Below are 27,895 nucleotides of genomic sequence, written 5' to 3'. Positions count from 1 at the left end.
CTTGTTTTTTCTGATTATGGATATTTAGTTTGTTTGGTTTTGATTTCACTGTTCACACATGTTCGAAATAAAGACTTCAATCAATCAGTCAATGATCATCTGCTACTAATTAAAGGTGATGAACCTATGACTTGGAGGGATTATGGCAGTAGGCGAATTTGCCAAAATATTGAACTATGCCTTTAAATACAGTATAACCAGGAGGTTAATGGGAGCTTGGAGAGGACATGTGGCCCACTAGGAGTACACAGCAGGGTCGGTTCTAGGCAGGCATATATGAGGGGGCAGTCAGAAATGTGAAGGGGGCATCATGTGAACACATCATGCTCCAGCACTTTTTTTTCTCCGTGCTGATAGTAACAGTGTCCAACCCCAACCTGGAGAAGTGGATTGCACTTTGTCAGGCCTCTACCTTCAGACCTGTCCAACTAGGGGCCGGGAGGCCAACCAGGGTCTTAGAGCCCAAATTTGTTACTGTCGTAATGCAAAGAGCCACATTATATGGGGGGTTAGGGGTGCATATACGTACCTGCAAACCCAGAGGGAGTGAAAAAGGTGAGTAGCTAAACCCCTGTAGGAGGGTCTGGGGGCATCCCCCCCAGAAAATTTTTGTGATTTTAAAATGTGAGTGAAGCATTCTGGTGTACTCTGAGAAGGGGGGGGGGGGGGGGGTCTGTGGTCAAGATTTACAAAACTGAAAGGTAGAATACTAAAAAAAAAAAAAAGAACAGAACATTTTAGAAAAGAACAGTGTCCATTTTTCAGCGGATTTTTGTGCTACTGCAGATAATTTTGTCAACTTGTAATATACAAATTTTTTGAGTACATTAAAATGTGCTTTCTCAACTTCTAAAATTTGGATTTGAGGGGGCAAGACATTTATTTGAGGGGGTGCTGCCCCCTCTTGCCCCTGCGTAGAGCCGGCCCTGGTACACAGTGACCCCCTTTTTGATCATATTGATATTGATTGACCCACCACGGACTCCCCAGGTGTGACCATGGATGTATTATATTAAGGCTGCTGCTGTCCGTGGTGCTGATGTGTCGGTCAGTCAGGTGTGTGTGTGTGTGTGTGTGTGTGTGTGTGTGTGTGTGTGTGTGTGTTGTTGTTCCTCTCCAGACCTGCAGGGGGCGGCAGTGCGGGCGGCGGCTCCTCGTTCCTGAGCAGAAGCAGCTGAAACATGTGAGCAGCACTGAGCAGCAGCTGCAGCAGCAACAACAGGAACAGTGAAAACATGGCGACGCCTCTTGTTGCAGCGTTGCGGGTCTGTCGCCTCGCGGGACGGACCGTCACCTGCGCGGCGAGCCGACAGCGGCGCGCGGTCAGTCTGCCGGAGAGGAGATGCCTCGTGTCCACGGCCACGCGGAGCAGTGAGTTAATGTTTAGTGACGGTGACACAACTTAAAAGGAGAGGAGCTGCAGCTCAGAGGTCAATGTCCCCCTGTAAGGTGACGGAGGATGAGGAATGTTTGGTGTTTTTCTGGACTTTTCCTGCTATTAAACAACATTTCCTGTCATAATAATAATAATAATCCCGGACACGCTGTAGCCTCATTAACGAAGTGACCATCGATAATTATCCAAAACGAAAACAAATAGGGAAACTCGAGGAAGTGGCGGAAACTTCCAGCCCTTGTTTCCTTTAAGCCTCCTCAGTAGGTTTAAGCAGCTTTGCACTGAAATAATTCACACAAGCACTTATACAAGTAGCTACACACATAAAGGACTAGTACATGTAACGTTACTGCAATATAATTCAGATGTTTTTTTTCTCAATAGGCCTATAATAAACTTATTATCAATCACAAACTAGCAATTCATCTAAAACACCTAATTTCTTCCCAGTGTTGCATCTAGGCTACTTAACACAATACCTGACCAGGTAATGTCAGTGAGACATGCAAGAAAAACCTATAGGCTATAGTAGAGAGAAGATTGGCTGCATATTTGTGTGGTCATTTTGTAGGCTAAATGACATGTTGATATTAGTTGCCTATATAATTACCTTAGGCTATGATTTCTTAAGATCTAATTGACAGCAGAAAGTCTGACTTGTCATGGCTGCAGAAGCACAGGTGGAAGTAATAACAGTAATGAGGAGTGGCACGGTGGTTTAGACTGTGGAAAGGGTTCAGTTAGGTTTGTAGATTGTTTGCTTTTTTTCTACTATGAATACTGTGCATAATGATACATTTTGAGCAGTTGTGGCTTAGCAGGCTCATCCACTAATAAGAGGGTCGGTAGTTGACATGTTGAAGTGTCATTGGAGAAAATAATGAGCCCCAAATTGAGAAGCACTATAAATTAAAGTCCATTTTAGCTAAGGATATCTCACGCCAACCATGATTTGCTTCACAGATTCCAGTGAGGTTTTTTTATTATTATTAAATAATATCAAATTCATCTGATCTCAGATTTAATTCCTCCTTTTTACTTTGTTACTCTCTGTAGATCTGCAGTTCAGGCTTGATGAACGAACGGCTCACAGCAGTCTGGACCTCTTCAAGAAAGACACCGGGATCATCTACCGCATGCTGGGCCTGGACCCCAGCCACGTGCCCGACAACCCCGAGCGTTTCCGGGACTGGGCCGTGGTGTTCGGCGACGAGCAGATCAGCGGCGGGCGACACTACTGGGAGGTGACGGTGAAGAAGTCTCAGGAGTTTCGCCTGGGCGTGGCCGAGGCCCTGATGTCCCGGGACGACTGCGTGGGAACCAACAGCTCGTCCTGGGTGTTCGGCTTCGCCCAGCGCAAGTGGTTCATCATGACCAGCAACAAGCTCGTTCCGGTGACGCTGGTGGGGAAGCCCGACCGCGTGGGCATCCTGCTCGACTACGAGGCCGGGCTGCTGGCGCTGGTGGACGTGGAGAAGCCGAGGATCATCCACAGCGTCAAGGTTCAGTTCAAGGTTCCCCTCTGCCCCGCGTTTGGACTTTGGGACGGGGAGCTGCTCACACACTCCGGTCTGGAGGAACCAGAGGGTCTGAAGTGACGCAGGAGAAACTGTGAAGAGGCGGCGGCGAAACACGAAAGAGCAATATCTTTTTTTTTTGGGAAACCGTACAGCTTCACTTCAGATGATTGTTTGTTTGTTAATTCTTCCTGTGGGCCAGCTGGTTCATAATCATGACTCTTAACAATGCAAGTTCATACATTTGTGTATCATCCGACCTCAGGCGCTCGTATCACAGAAGCTGTTTTTCATGTGTACCTCATGTGTAACCTCTCAGGTGTGTCGCCGAGAGGAACGTTTAACTGCCAAGTCCTTTCTTTTTACACGTCTGTCTGTCTGTCTGTCTGTCTTACGGCATTATTACCGACAGTTGCAAAGCTCAAATCTGCACAAAACCTTTTTCAGTCTCATGTTCATAATGTATATTGTTTAATAAAATATCATCACTCAAACTGCTCTCATGTTATGTACAGCAGGAAAAGATACATATTTACAGCGACAGACTGAAGATGAAGTTAATCAGACGAATTGTGTCTTTGCCAGAGTTTGAATAAAACAGTGACTTTTCATTTGAGATGATTCAACTGTATAATAAGTTGTCGTGCATAACTTTGCAACACTCATTTGCACACATTAATTATACATTATGTGTTAGAATAACCTAAATTTGCATTGGTCCCAGCGTCTGAGATATGCACATGTTTCTGTGACACATAAGTAACCAATAAAATGGGTTCCCACTAATGAAAGGAGAATAATTTCTCCAAAAAATAGAGATATATAAAAACAACTCGTACAAACACCATGGTGTAACAGCAGTGAACAATCTGGCGTATAAACCTCAATGAGCTCACATCAACTACAGTGAAACAGTCCTTCCAGTATTAAGGCACAAATGCAACACCTCCTGCTGAGGTAGAATAATTAACAAGCACCTTCAGGAATATTTACACAGTTATTACACAGGGGGGATGATGAAATCCCTTGATTAAATAAAATAATAATGCAGTAAAATATTTTTAAAAATAAATAAGCAAAAATATATTTGATATGTACATCTCAGTGGCATTTCTGATCAGAAGCAGCAAGCCAAATCAAGCCAGAATTAATATAAATGGTTTTTACAACCAGGCAACACATTCCCTGTCTATATATATACAGTATGTGTATATATATATATGTACTGATGCACCACTGTGCAACTTTTCATCAGTCCAAAGAAGATTCAAACTCACTCACTCGTCTCTCAGTTACCCTGTGTCCTCTCAGTCCCCTCAGGTGCATAATAACATGAATTGATTTCCATTACAAACCCTCATGATCCCTTGTGGTTTAAACAATGCTCTTCAGCGTATCCAGCGCGGCCTTCGGCTCCTCCGGTTCGCAGGGCGCCTCGCTGTCAGCGATGGCACGGTGGTACTCTTGCAGGATGGAAATAACAAGATCATGGCCAAACTGCATGCCATCATCTAGGGGTGTGTTCCCCCATCTGATGGATGGCACAATGGGGATATGGAGATGGATGGAGATTGTTAGAGTTAGTAATATGGAGATGGATAGATTTCTCTACCATTTTTTAATCTAACATCAGATGAATGAGTTTGTATTTAAATCGCCTACCTGTCTTTCATGTGAGGATTCACTTTGCATACTTCAGTCAGGAAGATTACAGCTTCCACGTGACCTGGAATGAAAAAAAAAGAAAGAAATCTTATCATTTGTGATGATATTTCCAAACTAGACTCAAACATTCAAATGCAAATGTCACATTTCATTCGTTCATGTTTGAATTAAAGCCGAGAGTATTAAAGAATGGATGAACTAATAATGAGGCGTCACCCTCAGCTGCAGCGATGTGGAGCGCTGTGCGTGAGTCGTAGTCTCTCTGCTCCATGTCGATGGCAGAGAGGGCGAACCTGGAGGAGCAACAGAGGAGCAGAGAGAAAACATGCATGGAAAGATTAACTCAGAGTGATGGCAAACTTTATAAAACAGCACTGAGAGGAGCTGAGTATCCCTGTAATTACGTGAGTGAAGGAGATGTTTTAAAGAGCAGCTATTGAACTCTTAAAAGTATAGACTTGCTTGATTTGTTGATGAGAGTTAGATGAGCAGATCAATATCACTGTCTGCAAAGTGCAAAACTAAAGCAGCCAGGAGGCGGTCGGTTTAGCTCGGCTAAAAGACTGTAAACAGGAGGAAACACGTAGCCTGGCTCTGTCCAAAGATAAAGAAAGATCAACAGGCAGCACCTCTAAAGCTCGGTAATTAACAGGTTAGATCGGTGTTTTTCAACCTTGGGTTTGGGACCCCATGTGGGGTCGCCTGGAATTCAAATGGGGTTGCCTGAAATGTCCAGTAATTGATATAAAAAAATTAAATTGTTATTGTTATGATTAAAAACACCACACACAATCTTAAACAACTGTACTCTATACTTTCACTTTCTCAAATATAAATCGAGTTCAAATAAAATGCAGCATATAGAAATATCTGAGCTGGCGCATCTTGATTGATGGCCACAGTCACGTGATCGCAGGTTCGCCAGAAATTTGTGATATCAAAATGGGGTCATGAGCCAAACAAGGTTGGGAATCACTGGGTTAGATATTGCTTTTTAAAAAAAATGTTTTGCCATGCTCATAAAACCACAAGTTCTCCTTCTGTGTAAAGCCCTTTGAGACAAACTATTTGTAAAAACGGGCTATACAAATAAAATTACCTTGCCTTGCCTCTTAGACTTGATTAAATACAAATAAACAAGTATTAGATGTTAATTAGTGCCCTTTAAAGATGTTGACAGGCAGACTGAGTCTGAATCCCCCATTTCCAGTCCTCATGCTAAGATAAGCTATAACTGCTTGCAGGTGTAGATAATATATATTTTGTGTTTAGACATGAGAGTGGTTTCTACTTTGATCCACCTCTAAGATTATAAGACTGTGTCGCTCTAATAATTGTCGACTACTCAAGTGATGAAATGAAATGAAATGAAATGAAATGAAATGAAATGAAATGAAAGGCAGTCTCTCTGTTGGTGACTGACCTCCTCAGAGCAGAAACGTCACCGCTGTACGCTGCAAACATCAGGTTCACCACCGACTTGTTCTAAAGGGTCAAAAAGATAACATCAATGAATGAAAAGCACATAAAAATCCTCCTGTAGTGTTTCTAAGTCAACCCAATATGTGTCATATGAAGCTGAAAATCTACTTTTTACAGCTCTGAACCTACTGGATCATCATCTGATCTCCTCCTGGGGTCGTGTTTCTTAGTGAAGTGTCTCAGGTTGTCATAATTGTGGAAGTTGAAGTTAGACACCAGCTCCTGGAGAATCAAAATTCGAATATTTGAAAGCTGCAGATATGGATACATTTGATAATACTGTAATAGTTAGTTAGTTAGTTTATTTGTCATATTAAAAAGTACGGTGTACAGTCAATGCATTGAAATGTAGTCTGCCCTGGCTCACTCTCAACCCTTAAAAACTAAAAACCAATAACAGTATATAAAAAAAACCCATTATGTTATGCATACCTGACAGAAGTGAATGCCACGAACACTGTTTCCAAGCCGATCTAACGGTGGGGACCAGCACATCATACCCATGACGTTGGGCACCACCAGCAGCACGGCGCCCGAAACACCAGATTTAGCCGGCAAGCCCACCTGAACAAGACGGACAAGCAAAATATTTAATAAAAAATAATAAACATCTGATGATGACTGGACAACACTTGGGAGTCATAAGACGATCAATAATTATTGTGACTCACATGGAAAGCAAACTGTCCGGAGAAGTCGTACATGCCACAGGAATGCATGAGACTCAGGGTGTTTCGAACCGCTTCAGCGCTCAGCACGCGCTCGCCCGTGATTGGACAGATACCTCCGTTGGCCAGCGTGGAGGCCATGACGCTTCCTGACTCACAGGTCACCTCAATGGAGCACAACTGTGACAGGAAAAAAAAGAATAAATAAATATAAATAAAAACATTTATGAGAAAACTTGCAAGAGAAGGTGAAAAGTTGCAGCCAGTTAGTGTTGTGAGTATCTGGGTTTTGTTTTATTGTTTTTTTTTCCTTCTTACTGTGCAAAAACTCTGCAAAACCATCTGAAACTTACCACACTTTTATCATTAGGACAATTTAAATCCATAACTGCATCTTATTTTACCCCCGACTGCTCCTGTTTTTAACTAGACTTCTCTGTTTTCAATTTATCTTTGTCACTTTACTTTTTGGTATTTTTGGTATTTTTGGTATTTTGTATTTCGGATATGCTTGTATGCTTAAAACGTTTTGTGTTGTGTCTTGTCCGTGGATATGCTTGTATGTCTCAAGCATTTTGTTTTATGCCTTGTCCTCAAATGTTTTGTCTCGGCTATATTGCAAATGAGGTTGCTCCTCAATATATTTCCGAGTTTAAAGGTTTAAAATAAAAAAAATAAAATTGTATCGACTGATTTTACATGGCTGCTACCTTGGCCAGGTCTCTCTTGTATTCAATTCAATTCAATTCAATTCCTTTATTTGATCAAGAGGGACAATGCACATCAACAACACTCCAAGTGTGAACGTACTCAATTCTAGCCACACGGCTGTAAAATCTCAGACCTCAACGGGATTTCCTGGTTAAATAAAGGTAAATAAATAAAATAAAAATAGTGGGAAAAGGAGAAACTGCTTATTTATCTGCATCTAAAGGTAATAAAAATCAGTCAATATCCGAGGTCCAGTTTCCAGTGACGTCCTGTTCTTGCTCCATCACTGCTCCTTCTTTGCTCTGCCACCTTTAAGTACCTGGTCAATTTTTAATGCAGCGTGGATCTCTTAAGCATGACAGTCACTTGTAAATGTATATAAATGCCTTTAATTATTGACAGTTGAAGATAATTTTTTAATGTCAGAAGCACACGAACCAACCTTTATAGCTGACCAGAAAAAAGAAGCAATTCAGAGGCACAACACAACACGTTGAACGCCACACGTCTATCTGAGCGTTGTTGTTGTTGTTATCCATTTTCATCGCCTTTTACAGACACAATTTAGCCTCCTCATCTCTTAAAGGCCACTCCAAGCATGATAAAGCTCCATGTCGCAAATCAAAGACTCGTGATGGGCTCGGCGATGTTTAGTGACCTCCACAGTCACCAGGACTGATTATAGTAAATCACCTTTGGGATGCGGCGCAGCTGGAGATTTGCTGCATGAATGTGCATCTGACAACTCTGCAGAAATGATGTGATGCAAAGACGTCAACATCAAGGAGAATTTCAAAGGGGGAAGTCTCCAGCATCTCGTAGAATTAATGTCACAAAGAAAAGAGGCTGTTTAAAGAACAAGGGGAGGAGGTTTCTACTCACGAGCTCTGTAGCTTTTCTCATTAACATATTTTTGTCTCTGTAGTCAAAAAGCGCAACAAGCGTGAAATTTGATTATGTCTCATCCGTACTGTGCTGACCAGCAGATGTGCCAGGCTGCTGCAGCTGAAATGATGATTTTATGCTTCCTACATAAAGAAACACAATTAATCAAAAATATAGATTAATGTTCTTTGAGATTGACTTGTTAATAGATTAAAGTTAAGACATTTCAAGATATTTCTGTCTCATAATAGAAAGAATTGTAATACTAGTATTATGGTTATTGTAAAATTACAGAAACCAGTTAGGTGATGAGGTTTAGAGGTGATATGTTTGGCAAATTTGCATTGATACTTTCAAGCTGTGTAAGTAACTAATTATATCATAAATCAACACATATTCAACCTGGACTTGTTGAAAACTGATCAGTGGGTTTTTAAACTAATAAAACATAGCAGAAAGTAAAATCGTAAAGTCAAAGGTTTGGAATAAAAGTGCCGGAGATTTTCATGTTTCACTGTTTGATAAAATCAGACACAAAAATATTTTTCTAACTAATATTATTACTGCCTACAGCAGGCAAGAAAAATACTGAAGACCTTTATAAATAATGACTTTTTCACCTTCAAATTCATTTTTTCAGGAGAGAGAAATGAAACTTTAAAGACCTGCAGATTTCCTGCTTTCTCGCATTTAAATACAGAGATCACACAGAAAGTTAAGCAACAAAAGATTGTCACATCCCAGTGCAGTCAAAAAGCATCTATTCAAAACGAACTGGATTTGTACCTGTGAAACAGAGATAAATATAAATGTGTCTTCTGAACAAACTCCTGTCAGAGTGAAGCTGGAAGCTGCACAGCTGGATGTCGTGTACGTTCAATAAAGCTCAGTAATAAAATGTTAAATCTTGTTTGTTCAATTTGTTAAAAAAAAAGTGGTAAATCAGGTAGGTGTGGAGATTATTATCTTTGCCTGCATGTAATGACTTCATGCTGCCTTGTTGTCACTATCGAGTTCCTAGGCAACCAGAGCAGGCTTTATGCTGGGCTAAATTAAATTGATGCTGGCAGAGATTTCATTTGTATCGTACAGGGCGTGAAAGTTTTATCAATTCTCTCTACAAACTCAAACTTTGGCAAGAGGGTTTATAATCGTCTTTTCTAAAATGTCAAACCATATCTTCAAACTTTTACCCACAACAGAGCACACAACACTGTTGAAAACCCAACGGCCTCACCTGAAAGTAGAAGTCAAGGGCGGCAGTCATATCTGCATTGTCGGGGAAGCACTGCAAGGACATCGGCTTACGATCAGAGTCAGCGGGTATGAAGCAATATATTTAATTCAGACAGACTTTATTGTAATTAAATAAAAAAAGAAAACATGATAAAAACTCACCTTCTTCTCTTTCAGGTAATAACCAATGGCATAATTCCTGTCGCCGGTCTCTCTCTCTGACTGAAAACTGCAAAAACAAGACAGACAGGACTGAGGAAGCTGAACAGCTCTGCTCTCTGGCTGCATCTTGCCCTTTATATAGAATATATTTTTGTAATTATATACTTATATGGATAATGATGTAGTATATATTTAATTTTGTAATTATATATTTATATAGATATTTATTAAGGTTACACATGGTATATACTTATATAGGTCTATTATGTACTGTAGTTAGGATGTATAGTTGCAAACCAAAGAGCAGATAAAAGGGGTGGGAAATTAAAATAAGTATTGTACTTCTTCCCACTTCCTTTTTCGAACAATGTGCGGTGTTTTGTTATGTCTTAGCTCTTTATTTTAATATTTTGTTGGGTTTTCTCTTTTTTTTCTATCTATTGTATGTACAATGTTACATACAATTTTTTATTTTTTTATTTTTATACATGTTCGAAAATAAAAATACATTCAAGCCTCGTACTCACGTCGCATTGCTGAAGCCCACAAACTCTGTACCCGCCATGCTCTTCAGGAACTCCATCACCTGCAATAACATCGTAATAAAATTACAGACGGTCCAGCTGTGTGAAAGTGAAACACGAGTGAAAGCGAAAAGTATTTACTTACATAGTCGAACCTCTCTGCTTTATTTGAATGTGGCTGTGGACAGAGGAGGAGGGGAGGGGGGGTGGGGGGGAGAAACAGTGAGTCAGTCCCTACAGAGGGCAGTGTTTGAGTACTTTGACAGTGAGTGAAGCATAGTTTTGATTCTAATCTTGGGTGGGTGTTGATGTATGACGTCGTGGACATGATGATGATGCCTTCATGCCTGTCCGTCTATGTGGCAACGTGCTCGCTGTGGCTTGGGGGGGGGGGGCAGAGGCGGGGGCTGTTTATGGCCGTGCTTGAGTTTCATGGACCGGTAAAGGATCATTACCAGGCTGTAAAAGTTGCCCAACAGAAACGGTAGACCCATCCAGTATTTAACGACTCTATCTATAAAGGGTAAAGATGATATAAAATATCACGTGTAGTAGTTTCTCTTCTTATTTTTGTACAGAACATTTACTGTACGTTTGTGACATTTAAACTTCAGGCTTCACATCAAAAACTGCTTTTTTTTATCAACTTTGCATTTTATTTATCCTTTTAAAGTGCAGAAAATATCCACCGCCTAGGTGTAATATGTAAATAAAGTACGGTACACAAACTTTACTCAGGCAATATGGCCTCCCTCTACAATTATACACAAGGGAGGGAGGCTAACACACCTTCTGCTCTCAGGGCTGTAATTGGCCAGAAGTGCACACACACCCCTGCTGTCAGCCCCAACCCAGAGTCCCTCCCTCGCCGCTGAACCTGACCTACATACGATAAACCTCAAGAAACACAGAAACACAACCTTATATAACTAAAAACCCACCCGTTACTATTGGGCCAAAGCTCACAGATGTAGTTTTAGTCGGCCGATGTTGACCATAGTCCAACTGCTCACCAGCCAACAGATGAGTGATAAGATGCAGTATGTCACAGCTGACGTCATTCTTGCGTTTGTGTGTTTGTTCACTGCTTTTCAGGGTTGTGCAAAAAACGTCATTTTTGATTGTGAGAGTACAAAACACACTAATATACTAATATATTCTGTCATTAATTATGAATCATTAAGGGGTTTAATCACTGAGGCCATTAAAATCATAATGAATACAGTCTTTTCAGTACCAGAAAGCTTTATTCTACCCAAAACTTTATTTCACTCCACAAGCTTTTTTGCTTTGAGAGATCAGGTCGGCTCAGTCAATTATCAGTTTTAAATCCCTTCTTAAAACATACTTTTATCAGAGAGACTTTTTGTGATTTTACTTGAGTTATAACTTTTTTTTAAAAATATATTTACCTTCTCTTATCTATCGTTTTTATTTTGTGTTTTCTCTGTGACTTTTGTTCCTCTGCTGCCTTCTAAGCACTGTTTTTATCAATAAAGTTTATTATTATTATCATTATTATATAGAAAGGAACAACTTTTAAATGTGACATATTTTGATCAGTGAAATGCATAAAATCTGAAACAAATGAAATTGATCTAATGTTGCTTAATTTTGTGCAATGCGCATTTTACAGAAGGTTTGAGAAAAAAAGGAAAGCTTCATTTGTTCACCTCTTATATTAGTGGTACAAGTCTGACTGTGCTGTTTAGCTCCTTGTTTCTCATCATTAGATTTGAAGTCTTGACTGATTCACCTTTTAAACTGTAATTAAGTCTCGTAAGACTGCGCAGCGTAACAGTTGTAATTCACAGGGGAAAACATTTAATAAGGTCGAGGATTAAAAACCAAGTCTATTTTTGTCACCTCCTGAGATAGTTTTAGTTTTGTCCTGATACGCTGATTAATGACGATCAGCTACGTAATATGTTTTGTGTGCATATCTTTAAAAAAGGAAAGCACGTGTGTTTTTGTTGAGAGGATTTAAGATGTTAGAGTACCTTAATTAAAGAACTGATGACGATGGCTCCAGCGTTCACCATCGGGTTGTGGGGTTTATCTGAACGAGAAATGAGAGCATGTTATCACTGATTTGTCCCTAACCACAAGAGCAATAAAGTGTGAGATTAGAGACTATATTTCCTGAGGGGGGGCTTAGAGTAACATCGGCTAATAAACCGGACAGATAGAGTACACTCCTGTTTGCTTCAGAGAGTCTGCAACAGGAAGAAGCTACAAAGGTGAGGAGATAAAATTGCAAACAGTCTGGCTACAGGCCCATCAGGGCAACTTTTATTTTCTCGCACTACATTTGTTCTGTTTCAACAACCAGGAAACTGTTGAAATTACATACCAAGATTTCTCAACAATATATTACAGCAGAAGGTGTTTTTTTTTTGTCTTTTGCAGTTTTACTTTTTGCACAACTAGGATTTCTTCCTGTGTGCACTCTGTGGAAGGACACCTGGAGGCAACTAATCACTTACCTTCTTCATTTAGAGACAGTTTGTTGAACTTGAACCCACTGGGCTCTTTGCCCACAAACTGGTGAACGCGCTCGCTGCCGAGCTCATGCACAGCGATGGCGTACTCCAGGGGCTTCACGCACGACTGCAGACAGAGGGGAACCTTGGTGTCACCCACAGAGTATCTGCATCACATGAGGATGACATGGAGGAGCACGGGGAACAAAACAAACCAAAAAAAAAAAAAAAATGGAGGTTTGTTAGTGATGCAGTGCACACGATGGAGGATTTCAGAGTGGAGATTTAGACTACGCACAAAACGTTATTTAGGGATATTCGACTTTCAGGTGAAATTTATGGAAAATGTAAAACGTTCATGCTACAGTGAGATGATATCATGAAAGTAGGGCAAGTAGAAGTCTGGAGTGGTCATTTCTTCATCTCAAACAATGTACTGAAACAAAAGCTAACAACAGCGGTGGGTACACCACAACAAAACATGTCAGTGTCTTAAAAGGATAGTTCAACATTTTGGCAAATTGGCCCATTGCCATAATCCCTATAGTTTTGCAGGAGGTTCGTTACCTTTATTTGTCGGTGCAAGCTATTTTTAGAACGGCGGAGCAGAGCCGTGAGCTGCTCAGAGCTACGCTACGGAGGCTTATGGGATTTCTTGGTTTCTCTCATCAAACTCATCAAATACACAATCCAACAACTCCAAAACGCCCTTGTGGACAAGTTGTGACCTGCACATTCACCACGCTATGAGAACGTTACGAGACAGAGTTGTTTTCGAGGTAAATGCAGAGACTGCTTGTCGAAAAACTGCGCCCAACGGGAACGCGCATCAGCGGTTTTGCATGAATTTACCTCTAAAACAACTCCGTCTCTTAACTTTCTGTTATTATCTCATAGCGTGGTGAATGTGCAGGTCACAACTTGTCCACCAGAGCGTTTTGGAGTTGTTGGATTGTGGATTTGATGAGTTTGATGAGGGAAACCAAGAAATCCCATGAGCCTCCGTAGCGTAGCTCTGAGCAGCTCGCGGCTCTGCTCCGCCGTTCTAAAAATAGCTTGCACCGACAATTAGAGGTAACGAACCTACTCCTAAAACACTGACCAATAGGATGAAGAGGACTGTTTCAATACAAACTGTACCTGAACCAGAACATTTAGTGGTGGATTCATGGTTGTGATTATTGTGGTTAATCACCTTGTTAGAGAACAGCATGTTATAAATACTGAAAGACTGAACAATTGTGCATCTAAAAGTTTAGAGAAGGTCAAATTAAGTTCACCTGTAAAGGTTATAGTGCATTTTACAGTATAGGTGCTTTCTGAAATTTCTTACGAAAGCCCAATATCCCTAACTTTCTGTGATGTTATTGTTGAGATGTCACCGTACCTCTGTCCGTCGATCGTGCACAGGGACGCACCCCAGAGGTCGGAGCTGAACTTGGCCAGCTGAGGAATGTAATCAGCTACCTGCAAAGAGGGGTAAACGACGTTGAGTGCACGTGCTGGACTGAATGAGCATAAAACACTGAAGCAGGTGTTTGTGTCACTTACCTGTCCTCCCTCCTGCTGCTGTGCACTGTCAAACATCTTATCAATCTGCTGGGTAAACTCGTCAAAGTTGGGGATGATGAACTTCTTCCTGAAGGCCTTAGTGAGCAGCATGATGTTGTTGCCCACACACCTGGAGAGGGACAGACGACTGACGGTGAGACAACAAAGACTACGCGGACAGATGCTGAAATGACTGATAACAGAACTGAAGGAGCTGAAAAATAAACTTTTTACATTAAAACACCAATTTGATTTTGAACAGTCTCCAGAGGGAGAGTAATAGACTCGAGGATGATTCTGGTTTCATCCAAATTACAAAGAGAGTCTAATTTCTGACTTTTCCCTTGTGGTATCTTAGCAACACAAACTGAATGATGATGATGATGATGATGATGATGGTGCTCATAGCATTAAGCATTTACATAAAATGTTAAATGAACTATCTTTTCAGAATAGTCGCAGTTACTTTTAATAATCCAGTTTTTTCAAACCACTTTGCAGCAATAATATTCCCCATAAAAACAGCTGACGTCGTGTCTTCTGGCTCAGAGAAGATATAAAGTTTGTCTAATGTTGTTTAATTCTTTGATGTAATTTCATTTCTGTAGCTGAGGCAGACATCTCTTATGTCTATCCTAACTGAGAAAGCATCTGTTTGATTTGTTGTTTTTGTTTTTCTAATTAAATCTGAACCATTAAATGCCGGCAGAGCAAACCAGGACTGCAAATGAGTCGAGTCCGATCATCAGGAGCATTTTCACATCAGCACATTGTGACTCGTCACAGTGAGAAAAGCAACAGGTGTTACTAAATAACGTTAATGATGATGATGATGTGTTGTTTTCAGGTGTCAGTGAGACACGATGCTCTCAGACCGAAGCAGCTCAGTGGATTTCAGCCAATATTTATTTACATAATCATCATTTACAGCTGGTGGTGCTTTGCTGTGACCTGTCAAACTGTCTGCTGTGGGAAAAAAATAACTCTTAAATTGATTAATAGCGACATATTTCTGCATATAAATGAAATTCTATTCAGCTCCAGTGTATTAGGGCTGAAGCAGAAATCTTAGAAAATAACATCCAAACTATTTTCCGCAGGTGTCACGGGTGATGAGTGAGGAAGTTTTGGTGAATTAAGGCTTTAAACAGATTCATTAAGCATGGGAACCAAATTTCAAGAACATCATGAAAGTCAGTGACAGTTTATTGAACTTGAACTCACTGGGAAAACTGAATAATCAACTCTTTTAAATGGTAATTTACTCGTTAATTAGATGACCATAGGATTCAGGCACAATCCAATATTTTGGAGATGGATGTGAACACAACGTCTGCAGCAAACAGATCATTTAAAAAAAAAAGTGTTCCTTCGAATATAAATACAACTTCTATATCTCATTAACTAATTAGCTCTTAAGCATGGGTGGTGTTGCCGCTTTTCGGCTTTGGGGTGGAGTGACGGCCGGTGACTCAGGGAAACGCTGCACAGATCAGAAGGAGAGTGGATTCAACTAAGTAATCAGCACATTCAGGATGGAAAAGGCCGCGGAGTCGAGAAGTTTAAAGTGAAATGAAGCTGACGGGATGACAATGAACCCAAATTAGACCTCCAAATCCACCGTGAACCACTTCAAGAAACACGAGCTGATGGAGCTTTTGGAGCTTTTGGAGCGGCCCCCACAGTTCACTGACTTCCTCTCTGTAAAATCTGTGGGTAGATGATCTTAAACATGCTGCGTGTGGTGTGTGTGTGCGAGACCGCCTAAAAATATCCCAGAACTTCAACATGAAGTGAGGAGTGGGTGAGCTCTCTACGTCAAGAATAGAACGACGCTGAGCTGCTACAAAGCATGTTTGCAAGCTGTGATATCTGCCACAGAGGGGTTTAATAAGGACAGGCTCGGCGGGGGGTTGCCCAGGCTTTTGTATGCGCCATACAATCTAAGTGTGTTCTTTTTTCCTATATTTGATGTTTGGGAAATAAATAAAATAACAGTTTAAAGAAGGGCTCGCTTTGAAACGTCTGTTTTCTGCAGGAGGTGGATTTACGCCTTTTCATTTTTCAAGACAAAACAAAATCTTGTATCGTCGTATTTATGGCTCAAAAAGCTTTTGCGACAAAATTTGCATCTCATACCGTCTTCAACTCAACCACTGAGGCTGGTACTGCAAAAATGCACATCAATTCTCCTCAATTTATATATATTCTATTATTTTATTCATCTATTATTTCATCACATTCGATTCAAAGTGACCAGTATAAGGCAATAAACACCCAGCTAAACACTAATCATAGATTCCCATTATGTAATTGAGCGGCGGTTCTTTATGCTCTCAAGGAAAATCATAAACATTCAGTCGCAGCTTGTCTGAACTAAAATATCTGTCCTGCAGGCTGCAGCCCTCACTGATCCAAGGCGATGATGCTATAGCGTGAGGCTTTGGGACACCAGAGGAAGAGAGTGGAGAGAGAGAGTTTGCATTATTCACATGGGTCATTTCCCCCTCCAAAAAAGAAAAAAGAAAAGTTGAAGATAGCTCCGTCTATTTCTAGTAGTGTATTTATAGGGAGCTCTTGAGTGTTCCTCAAGAATGGATAACCTCACAAATGTAAAAAAAAAAACTAAACAAGCACAGAAAGTCAAATCCGGCCAATTAAGTTTGATGAAGATGATGATGATGATGATGATGATGATGACGAGGCTGTGCAGCTCTGTGTTGTTGTTCCAGGCCAAAAGATGAAGCCTGAGTGAATTGCATTTGTGAGCTAAAGGAGACGATGGTGTTTGGACAGCAGTCAGTCGGCCAGCCAGCGTGGAGCTGCACTGATCTTGTTGAGTCTATTAATGTGATTTGCCAAAAGTCTGGAGCTCAACCAGAATGATGCCCTTTCATTAACTGCCCCTGAGACCCCCTATCTCTCTCTCTCTATCCCGTGCACTCCACTGCTGCTGCTGCTGCTGCTGCTGCTGCTGCTTTGGCTGCCATGTGCTCATGTGAATTTGGTTAGTAGCAGCTGTCAGCCATAAAAACGCCTGCCTCTGTCAGTCCCTTGGACTCAAATAGCGCTGACCACAGATAATCGTCTTTACATAAGCACAAAAAAGTATGAAAGACTGAACTTAGGTTAGACCTGGACTAACCTTATGTCCTTGCACACCCACCTAAACCTGGTCTTGACCTTAAACCATGTTTTTTCTAAGGTATTTTTGAGCATTCCTGGATTAATCTGTAGTTTCTATAAACTAATCTAAATCTGTTTAAACCCGAGGTAACACTAGGTTATGTACTGATGTAAATTTAGTGTTAACTTCTGAGAAAACAGGTGTCTGTGTTTGTTTGTTTGTTTGTTTGTGTGGCCTCCATAAATCAACAAGTCTTTCCCCACCTTTTGAAAAACTTCTTGTCCATCATGACCGGCCCGACAGAGTCACGTGCGGATTGTCGCATCTGACGGACACAGTCACGCAGCCGAGGGTCAGACGTCAACAAACCCGTTTTCCTCAGAGCCTGCAGAGGAGGGAAAACATAGTGGCTTTTATTAAACGGATACACGAGGGAGGGGGAGAGTGTGTGTGTGTGAGAGAGAGGGAGAGGGAGTAGGAAGCCGTAAATGACAGAGACTGTATCAAAGACTTTGAGCCATGAGCAGCAGTGTTTATGTGATGCCAATTAGCAGGATAGCAAACATGTGTAGATGGACTAGATCGTTATGGGACTTCAAAGGCTCCGAGTGCCCACATGGCTCTAAAGGAAGAAATACAGGTGTAACAGGCTGGAAGCTCCCGCACAAGTCACACGTCTGGCTCTCAGTCACTGGACAAAACCACGTGTGTCTATTTTTGGGGACACCATGTGCACGACCCTCCTGACCAGAGAGGCTCCAGTGTTTTTTTTTGACTCATCTCTGCTAATAACTGATTCACGGAGCAAACAGACCGAACACACGGCGGCTGCTGCTGCTCTTACTGCATGTCTGAGTGATTCTTAAACCTTCAGGCCAGGAAATGCTAAAGTTTACTGAATGCTGACAACAACCCTTGATAATCAATTAGTTGTTAAAGTCATTTTCTCCTTGTTACATGTTCACAAATGAACAGTACTTTCCAGACAATTCACTGCTCAGTAGCTTCATCTTAACTGTTCATTAGTTTATAATTAAAGGAGGGGTGGAGGAGCTTTTCTTCCCTAAATGAACTGAGCAAATGAGAATTAGAGATTTAATGACAATTGAAAATGTTTTAAAAAGGTACAGTACATGTGATGGAGAAGATAACAGCACACCTTCATCTTAAGATGGATATTTTCAGAACAAGATGGGGCCCCATAAGCAAATACTTAAATCTACCAATGTGAAACATTGTCAAACTATGCTATCTCAGAACTGTCCAAGTGTATTTGTGATTTAGAAGAATGGCAGAAACAGTCCAATGAGCCTAAGTTGTTTGCAAAACTGTTATTTGTTTGACCGTTCAGTTTATACATTTCTTGAATAACTTCAGTTTTTCGTATGTATGTAACAGAAAGAAAAATCTTATGTAAACCAAATATGAACGCCGATAAATACTTAAAAATAAGAAAATGGAGTGAAATCTCCCTCAACTTTCTGAAATTAAATGTATTTTTCTTGTTGATACTTGTGTTATGTTATTATTACTGATTCAATGACTAGTAACATCATTTACTATCGTATTAATCCGAGAGAAATTTCTCCCATGGGAGACTAATAAATTATTTTGACTTTGACTTGAATCAGTATATGTACGCATGAGAGGGTATGCTTTTTTTGTTTTTGTTTTTTGTGTGTATGTGTATATATGATATGGATGAACTGAAGAAAGACATTAAAAATAAAATTGAAAAAAAAAGTATTTTTCTTGTAATGGATACAGTGTTTTCTTATTCTGTGTTGCCTTCACTGCAAACAAGAGACACAGGAATGAACTGATGCTAATAATAATAATCCAGTGTGGACTGATTAAAAGTCTAAGTGACAGCAAGTTGGACAGCGTTGATGTTATCGACATGCAGGGGACACTCTCTCCATCTCTGTCCTGCCCCATGCAGTCACCTCTACAAACACGTCCAGTCATGCGTGGCATAACAACAAGGCACCTGTGTTGACACATGTCTCTTCTGCTAAATGCGTGCCCTTTTTGAGTTGCCATAGACACCGAGGTCACCAGATGTCCAGGTTAGAGCTTTTTTTTTTTTTTTATGACACTATACCTAAAAGGTTGCACCACAGAGTCTAAAAGGATGCAGTACTTTTTATCAGTTATCAGAGAGCAAAAAAAAAACCGCCCCACCACAGTCTGTGTCCTGCTCATCTCCTGAAATATGTATAAAGCAGGAATGGCCCCTTTGCAAGACTATGAAAATATAAATAACTGCGGCTCAGGTCCTGCAGTAACGTGCCTGTGTGTGTGTGTGTGTGTGTGTGTGTGTGTGTGTGTGCATGTATGTATGTTGTCGGGTCGTTATTACCTCACTGCTCAATGTCACACCTACTACGTATATTATTACATAAGAAGAGTCCTAAACACATTTTAAACGTGACCCCCTGCCTACGTTCCTCTGGAGGTATTCTGTGTTTCTGTTGCTGGCTCGGATTTCCAACACGCCTCAAGGTTGATTTAACCAAAGTCAAAGTTGTTTTCGGAGACATAGTATGTACAGTAACAGTAGCAGTAGCAGTGCTGCTGTGTAGGGGACAGCGTGTCTCTGTTGTGTGTCCACACACACTATAGACAAGTTCAAGAAGCCGTATCAGTGTTTGACATGTGAGGACGTGTGTGTGTGAAGATGATGATGATGCTGTCGACTCACTGAGATGAACTGGGAGAGGGGGATCATCTCCTTGCCTTCAGTGATGGTGTAGAAAAGTAGGTCCTCCATACTGGACATTAACCTACTTCTACTGAAAACACAACAACGACAACATACACAACATACATACAGTTTTAGATTTAGATCCCGGTCACAAGCCTCAGCAGCAGTATGTCAATGTTTACATGTCAACACCATGGCCTCGAGTGAAAATGCTGGCAAACGTCCAGATACTGACCTTGTTCTTTAGCTACATGAGTGGAGGCAATGACCTGATTGTTTAATCTAAACGTAGACACCGGTATTTTGAATATTATTACATAACATATTTCTGGTGTAAATGCTAGAAGCAAACGACAAATGCCGACTACAGCTACATTTTCTTACTAGGTGTTAAATATAACAATGAAAATAGTCATTGTTCGCTGCGTTTCCAAGAGAAAATGGGAATTATTAATTTATTAGGGAGATGATTTATTAAAGAGATTATTAGGGAGTTGTCAGAGTGGCTACAGCACATTATTAGACATGACTTGGTAGCTTGGCTGAGTCTCTCTAATGAATCTAGTAGCTGGCAAAGGTTTTACGTTGGAAAGATTTATCTTAACCTGATGAACCAAAAACTGAGACCTGTGGTTTTTATCGTCTATGAAGTATCAGTGTGCAATGTACTAACCGTTAGTAAAGCCATTGACTACATAATGTCACATAGTCATGATGACTATTGGATGTTGTTTGTGACTAGAGTCGTTCTAACGCAGCTCAGTTTTGCAGTTTGCAACAATTATGATGCAGTGACAGTTACTAAAACCCCTCAACCTTGATGTATGCAGCTCAGTCTGTCCAAATATCTGCAGATATATCAGATAAAAATCTACAAACACTCCTGCTCTTTATCTGTTCATAAAGGACTTTCATCTTAAAAACACTTAAATTTTACAGCTATTTCAGATTATCTTCTCTATAAATAAGACATTATAAATTAATTTACCCTTAAAGCAGAAGTAAGCGGAATGTTTGTGTTAATATAAGTCTTAAATAGTTATATCTTCCAACAGCAATCACTTATATAGAGTGTTTGGTCTGAAACACGGGTCTGTCAGTCACTCTGCTCTGCTGTAAGCCGAGGAGAAAACTTTCCTTGTATCCTACAACCTTTATCCAATGAGGAGAGAGAACGGCATAGAGGGGCAGTCCTCTCTGTGTGTGCAGCCAAGGGATGCGCGTGAATGTGGAGACGTAGGGACGAGGGCGGGGACTGCTAACTCCATCGGCTGACAGGAAGTTAGCCAAAACGACCGGATCGCTTACTTCTGGCTTTAATGACAACAAACAGATTGGCTATTTTTATCTCCTTCGTGCTTTACTAAAAGGCCAAACAACCTGAGAAGGTTCCTGGAAATCAAAGGCCATACAGCCAAGAAATGTCTCAGACCCCTCTGATCCCTCGAATCCACATCTTACTATTACACTGAAGCTGATGTCAATAAACAAACAACATGTAATGTGTTTGTGTCTGTTTCCTAGTGCTGCTAATAGCTGGGTCAAGACTCACTGGTTAATTTCCCCCTGATTGAGGTTTTGTTATAGTTCATTTCATGTTTTTTTTTTTATTAAAGGTAGTAGTTTAAGAAATAATTGGTGTTGATCTTCAGCAATCTTATTGGTTAAAGCACAGTCTGTCTTGTTTTATATTATAACCACCTGCACACCAAGCAGCTTGCTCTCCCGATAGGAACCTGCTAATGATTTCAACTCTGAAATATCGGCGACAAAATCACAGAGAAGACTAATGAATATGATTTCGGCTTAATTAATGTTGATTTATTCGTTTACAAACCGACTGTGACCTACTTGGAGTGTCCTTGGTCCACTTCAGGCCCCTTCTGGTGATGAAAGGCTCTGTGGGTGTGGGGTGATGCTGCGACCCAGCAGGGCAGAGGAACAGGTTGCTGCGTCCTGGACAAAACAATGTTGTCGGCTCCAACTCTGGCGGAGATCCCTGCATTTTTAAACAGCTGCAAGATTCCCGGGTTAGCTGTCCTCAGACTTTTCAGGCAATGCATTGTGATAAGTAGGACTTAATGTTTAATAATTCAAAAGAGCTTCTTCTTCCTTTCTTTCTTTTTTCTTTTTTCTTTTTTTGCCCCAGCAGTTGATTTAGAGAGGTTTTTGTGACCAGTGCCCCTTGGTCCTCAGAGCTTTAATAGCTGCTGCTGCCATTGAGACTGCAGCAAGTACAGGCTGTTGCTCGGGGCTGGGGGGGGGGGCGGGGCTGTGACACAGGCAGCATGTTGGCTCAGACCGAGGGGTCAACAACCAGCTACTGAAACCAGCTGCTGTTTGACTCAGCCAACCAGGTATGACCGTCCACTGTTGATTAACAGAGCATGTTGGGGTTCATATCTATACATATTTTTATAATTAATGTGTCTATCTTTTTGTTTTTTACAGCTTTTATGCATGCTGCAATGTTTTTAATGATTAATAAAAACTATATGATCATAATCATGCTGCTATTATCATTATTACTGTTAATTATGATGAGTGTTTTAATAATAAGAGGACAGATTTTTTACCATAAGCTCTGAGTCAGAATATAAATATACATCTACACATGGCCTATATTTCAAGTGCTGCATCTCAAATATCTGTGGCCAGTGTGACATTCACTTGGGAAGTCAGCTGATTGTAACACAACCTGAGTCATGGTGAACTTCTCACTGAAGAAGGTGTCATTAGTTAGATTTAATCTGTTAGTAATTAAATCAAAACATGGACATGTATTAGTGGTTGAATTAGTTGTGTTAATGTCTTGTCGGGTAAAAAAAAAAAAAAATAGGTGATAGGTTTGTGCCACTCAGGATCATTCATACTGCTGTGAGATGGCGACACCCCATGGTGAGTCTCGGACACTGACGGGCTTGAAGCGTTACTGCCTCGGCCTCTAGGTGGCACACTCACTCCAGGACCCTCTGACTCTCACTCGGATCAATCTCTGTCCACGGACTCCCTGTTGTTTAGTTGAGAAGACACATCACAGTCATCATGTGCCTGAGATCCTTCCTCTCCAGAGGGTTTCTTTTTGGGGGCAGGTTTCCTGGTGCTTCAAACGCACTTTATTGTATCATTTGTGAATTTTTTTTTTCTTTTCTTTTTAGTTTGAGGCCCCAGCTTCCTGGTCTTTGATGTGGTGTGAGAGCACAGTGGAAGACAGTGCCTGGCTGTGATGGAGCGTTTTAAAACGTGCAAGAAAGATGAATCATTTGCTATTTATCTATCTATCCTTTGAGCTGTGTTTTGTTTCCCCCTTCTGCTCTACTTACAATGGGAATTTAAATGATTCAGGATATGGTCACAGATCCTGATGATAACCCACCACACCCATGTTGGGTTTCACAGCACACATGCTACACATTCACATTCTACCTTTTTTTGCACGCTTTTCTACACGACTGTGCAGTGTCACTTTCTGAGCAGACGCCTACACGCCACGGTGACACGATATTATCTCCATTACCAAATAAACAAGGCCTCATTGGGTTCTGGTGGTCTCCTCTCTGCATTTTCTAGGCATGTGACTTCTCCAAAGGGGTGCATGCTAACCCATGGCCTCTCTGCGCTATACCTCTGCCGGTTGTAGCTTCTCTGTTTTCAGGAGAAAATGTTTTCCATTCCTGGGCCAATGAATGCCACCTTTGTCCCTTCATCCCTCCATCTTGTGTGAGAAAGCCCCCCTCACTGCACTCACCAAGCCTGCACAAACTTAACCTCTTCCCCCCTCCACCTCACACAGGAAAAGAAACATACCGGGTCTGGTGCTTTGATTCAGGCTCAGTAATCTGGAGGTCTGGATAAAGCCCTGGCTTAGAGGCCACTTTGGACAGCCAGTTTTGGGGTCTTAAGGAAGGAAAGGGGGTAGTACCTGTTGAAATATGATTGGGACAGTGTGTTAATCGGACAAAATATTACACTCTGAGATCATTAAACAAGTGTGAAAAGCCTGAGTTATATCTGTAATTTCATTGTAATAAATATGGTAACATAAAGAGATATATTCATTCGAAAACACTTCACTTATATTATCATTATCACCCTATCCTGGCCACATTACAGCAATAACACGACCATTTTCATAAGGATGCCACTGCTTATTTTTCTAAATCACACAAACCCCCTCTGGGCCTCAGACATACTCTACTCAGGCAGCCACACACATGTTGGACTGAACTGTCAAAAACACTTGGATTTGACCCATTTCGAGTTATAACTAAAGCCCCAAACTGGGCGCTGTTCACCGCCTGCATGGTAATCATTTTAAGATATGAAGTGAAGGCATGAAATATGAACGGTGCATGAAACAAAGCTCCTTATTAGAAACTGTTAAATGCTTTTAGGGATTTAATGCATCGTTTAATGTCGCTCTCGAATCAAAGGATAAGAGTCATTATCCATGTGCCACCCATAGTGAAAGGAATTCAACCTCCTCACACACACTCAAAGTGACAGACACACACACAGAGAAAGAGAGAGAACTATCTATCTATCTATCTATCTATCTATCTATCTATCTATCTATCTATCTATCTATCTATCTATCTATCTATCTATCTATCTATCTATCTAAATTACTTCATTCAAAAGTCTATGACACAGTTTAAGTTAAGATTTTGTCAAGTCTGATTTACACTTATGTCCAGATGTAGGTTGAAGTTTGTGGTCACTATTCACCCAAAGCTGATTTGTGGTGTCATTCATCAGATCTGGACTAATTCTGGACAAATTCCCTGAAAGCATTTCTTTACTGAGCTGCAGCAACCACAAACTCTTTTAACGTCGACTCAATAGTCATTCAATTTGCAGCTCTGACTGGCGACATGACAGCTCTACTCTTTTCCTTATCAATTAAGCAAAATTTTCATTTGCAGCCCATAGAGTGATGTCACCTAAAATGCCTGTCACCTTTTATTCTGAGCAAGAGCGAGAATAAGCCAGTGTTATTTCACTCCAGTTTAAATTAATCATGTCACATATTGAACTTTCTAATTACTGTAGTTGTTTTCCACCTGGCCTGTCTACAAGAGAAGAAAGTCGTTTTAACTATGCAGTGTGTGTGAAATGTGTTCAACTATTCCACAAACTGCACAGATTTTAACTCGTGTCGACGTTCATGGTCCCCAGAAGACGAGTCCTACCGCTAAAAAAAACGATTGACTGAATCTCTGACACCAGTTCTTTGACCTCTGTTGGACCTGAGATAAAACGTACTTCATCATCATGTTAACAATAAGTCTTATGTGCAGCTATTAGCTACACAGTATATCAAAGATCTCCTCCATCGGGTGCACTTGAACTACACGTGCACATACACACCATCTAACAGGTGGTGTATGGGAGTATGCTAATGATGCGCCAAGGGCTCAGCTGAGAGTAAGTAGAGCTCAGGCTGACGTCGTCTGCAGGAAGCTGACAAAGAACAGCTTGAACTGATGGAAGTTGAGCCAAGTCTGAGGCCGCGGAGACAACCCGAGTCTGAGATGTCCCAACATGGCCACAGTTCAGAGAGGGGGTTTATTTTAGGTAAAAACATGGATCTTCCTTTGGAAATTTTACATTTTGTGCCACGACAGAAAAGAAAAGAAAAAAATCCAATGGCTAACTTGGTTTTCAAATTTTGCAATGAGCATTATATCCTCATCCTCATGGGGCTATTTAGTGAAGTCGTGTTTCAGAAAAAAAAAAAAAATGGCTTCATGTCTTTAAATCAGCTCTTTTCTCTTTTCTTATTTGTCTCTTGTGGTTAATTACAACAAACATCTACGCCAGTAAAGTTTTATACATTATGGGTGTGATATTGATTGGTATACGGCATAATATGGTACATTGTGTATAATACAATGAAGGATAAGGCACAAGGTTATATGATATATTGTATATCAAGATGTGAGGAAGTCTAAAGCTCACCTTGTTTTATGTTTTGTTTTGCTTTTATAATGTGTCTGTTTTGATGTTTACTTATTGTAGCCTACATATAATTCTGCTGGACCCCAGGAAGAATAACTGTGGTTTTGCTGCAGCTAATGGGGGTCTTACTGTACATAATAAACTAAACCAAACCAGACTAAACTAAACTAAGCTAAACCAAATTATACGAAATAGTGTCTCAAAATGTGTATATCAAGATGTGAGGAAGTCTAAAGCTCACCTTGTTTTATGTTTTGTTTTGCTTTTATAATGTTTCTGGTGTTTTTGATGTTTTCTTATTGTACATATAATTCAGTTGGACCCCAGGAAGAAAAGCTGTGGTTTTGCTGCAGCTAATGGGGGTCTTAATAAACTAAACCAAACCAGATTAAACTAAACTAAACTAAATTAAACTAAACTAAACTAAACCAAACCAAACCAAACCAAGTTATATTATATAGTGTCGCAGAATGTGTATATCAAGATTGTTTTATGTTTTGTTTTGATGTTTTCTCATTGTACATATAATTCTGTCGGACCCCAGGAAGAGAATAGCTGTGGTTTTGCTGCAGCTAATGGGGGTCTTAACAAACTAAACTAAACTGAACTAAACCACACAAGGGACATGATACATTGTGAAATGTCCACCCTCGGAGGGCTCGGCTCGGCTCGGCTCGTCTGTCGTCTCCTCTCCCCTTAGACCCCCAGGTTCGGTGCTGCCGACTCCCCTCCTGTCACCAGCTTGTGTGTGTGTGTGTGTGTGTGTGTGTGTACACAGAGGAGCACAGCCCCCCTCCCTCCCACCCCCACCCCCCCTCTGCTGCGGTCACTTGTTGCCGAAACCTAGACACCCTCTAGACCCCTGGAGCCTCTGTGCGCCGGTACAGTTGTGAAAAGATCAGCCAGCCCCCCCACCACCACCACCACCCTCCTCCTTCCGTCACTGCCATCTCTTTCCCTTCCTACCTTCTCAGCCTCAAACCAACACTCTCCCCCCTCTACCCCCCACCTCACCTCCCCCCACCTCCTCCTTCATCCTCCGAGCTTCCACACCCTTCCTCGCCCACCAACCCCCATCCTCACCATGCAGCTATCCCACTGCTCTGCCATCTCGCAGCATTCCGTGGGCCGGCGTGCACACAGAGGCCTATTGTGTGTGCAAGCAGCGAGACGGCAGAAGGCAGCGTACAGTCGGGGCCGCGGAGAAAAGAGGATGTGTGGAGGGAGAGGAGAGGAGAGGAGAGCTGTGCTGAAGTGGACTCTGTATTCACGATTCACGCTGTATGTACATCGGTCGAAGCTGCACCGGTGTTCAAGTCTTAAAAAAAAGACAAGATACGTAGATGAATGAATGAATGAATGGATGTCGACTGATATTGCTCCGCAGTAGATCTGTTTTCTCTCCTTGCAGTCTTATCTTTTGACTTTTTTTTGCATGTAATTATAAATACACCACGCAATAGGCCCACTCTGCGTCCGTCCACACTGATGAGCCAGCGTTAACAGCTGTGATATAACTACACTGCCTACAATGTGTCCCCTTCCAACAGAACTGCCACTTCATCTTTCTTTATGTGACACAGCAACAATTACTTGACCTGACACAGCAAACTGCACAGGGTGTTCAGACTGAATGGCCTTGTGTGTGTGTGTGTGTGTGTGTGTGTGTGTGTGTGTACGCCTCCTATTGTACTACGAACACACATTATTGATTCAGCTGGTAAACAGGCTGTTTAAATTCCTGAAGTGTTTTTGTTGCTGGACTTGTTGGCATCATCACTCCTGTTAAACTTGAGATTACTCAAACCAGGACGTCCTGC

The 27,895-nt window shown here is 41.1% G+C and overlaps 2 protein-coding genes across 3 annotated transcripts; one reads left to right on the top strand and one right to left on the bottom strand.

Moving 5' to 3' along the window:
- The first annotated feature begins 1,180 nt into the window (after positions 1–1,180).
- spryd4 (SPRY domain containing 4) lies at positions 1,181–3,407 on the top strand. Its single transcript, XM_085782532.1, has 2 exons — positions 1,181–1,371; positions 2,453–3,407. The coding sequence occupies exons 1-2, from the start codon at positions 1,236–1,238 to the stop codon at positions 2,992–2,994; spliced, it is 678 nt and encodes a 225-aa protein (XP_085638658.1). The 5' UTR covers positions 1,181–1,235; the 3' UTR covers positions 2,995–3,407.
- Positions 3,368–22,347, bottom strand: LOC146984912 (glutaminase liver isoform, mitochondrial-like). 2 transcript variants are annotated; one of them, XM_085782529.1, is made up of 18 exons: positions 21,966–22,347; positions 20,112–20,202; positions 17,671–17,792; positions 14,281–14,410; positions 14,117–14,196; positions 12,733–12,896; positions 12,247–12,305; positions 10,392–10,424; positions 10,250–10,308; positions 9,723–9,789; positions 9,562–9,612; positions 6,732–6,908; positions 6,493–6,624; positions 6,190–6,282; positions 6,002–6,063; positions 4,795–4,871; positions 4,576–4,639; positions 3,368–4,444 (listed from the first exon to the last, which is right to left on the bottom strand). In XM_085782529.1, the coding sequence occupies exons 1-18, from the start codon at positions 22,175–22,177 to the stop codon at positions 4,288–4,290; spliced, it is 1,830 nt and encodes a 609-aa protein (XP_085638655.1). In that variant the 5' UTR covers positions 22,178–22,347; the 3' UTR covers positions 3,368–4,287. The 2 variants fall into 2 exon arrangements, with proteins under 2 accessions (XP_085638655.1, XP_085638656.1); XM_085782530.1 differs by having other exon boundaries at positions 20,112–20,199.
- Between the last annotated feature and the right edge of the window lie 5,548 nt (positions 22,348–27,895).

The sequence above is a fragment of the Trachurus japonicus genome, chromosome 7 (assembly GCF_045865225.1).
Source record: "Trachurus japonicus isolate A0001 chromosome 7, Traja_1.0".
Lineage (NCBI taxonomy): Eukaryota > Metazoa > Chordata > Actinopteri > Carangiformes > Carangidae > Trachurus > Trachurus japonicus.
The sequence above is the reverse complement of the archived record's forward strand: the minus strand, read 5'-3'. Positions and strand labels throughout refer to the sequence as shown.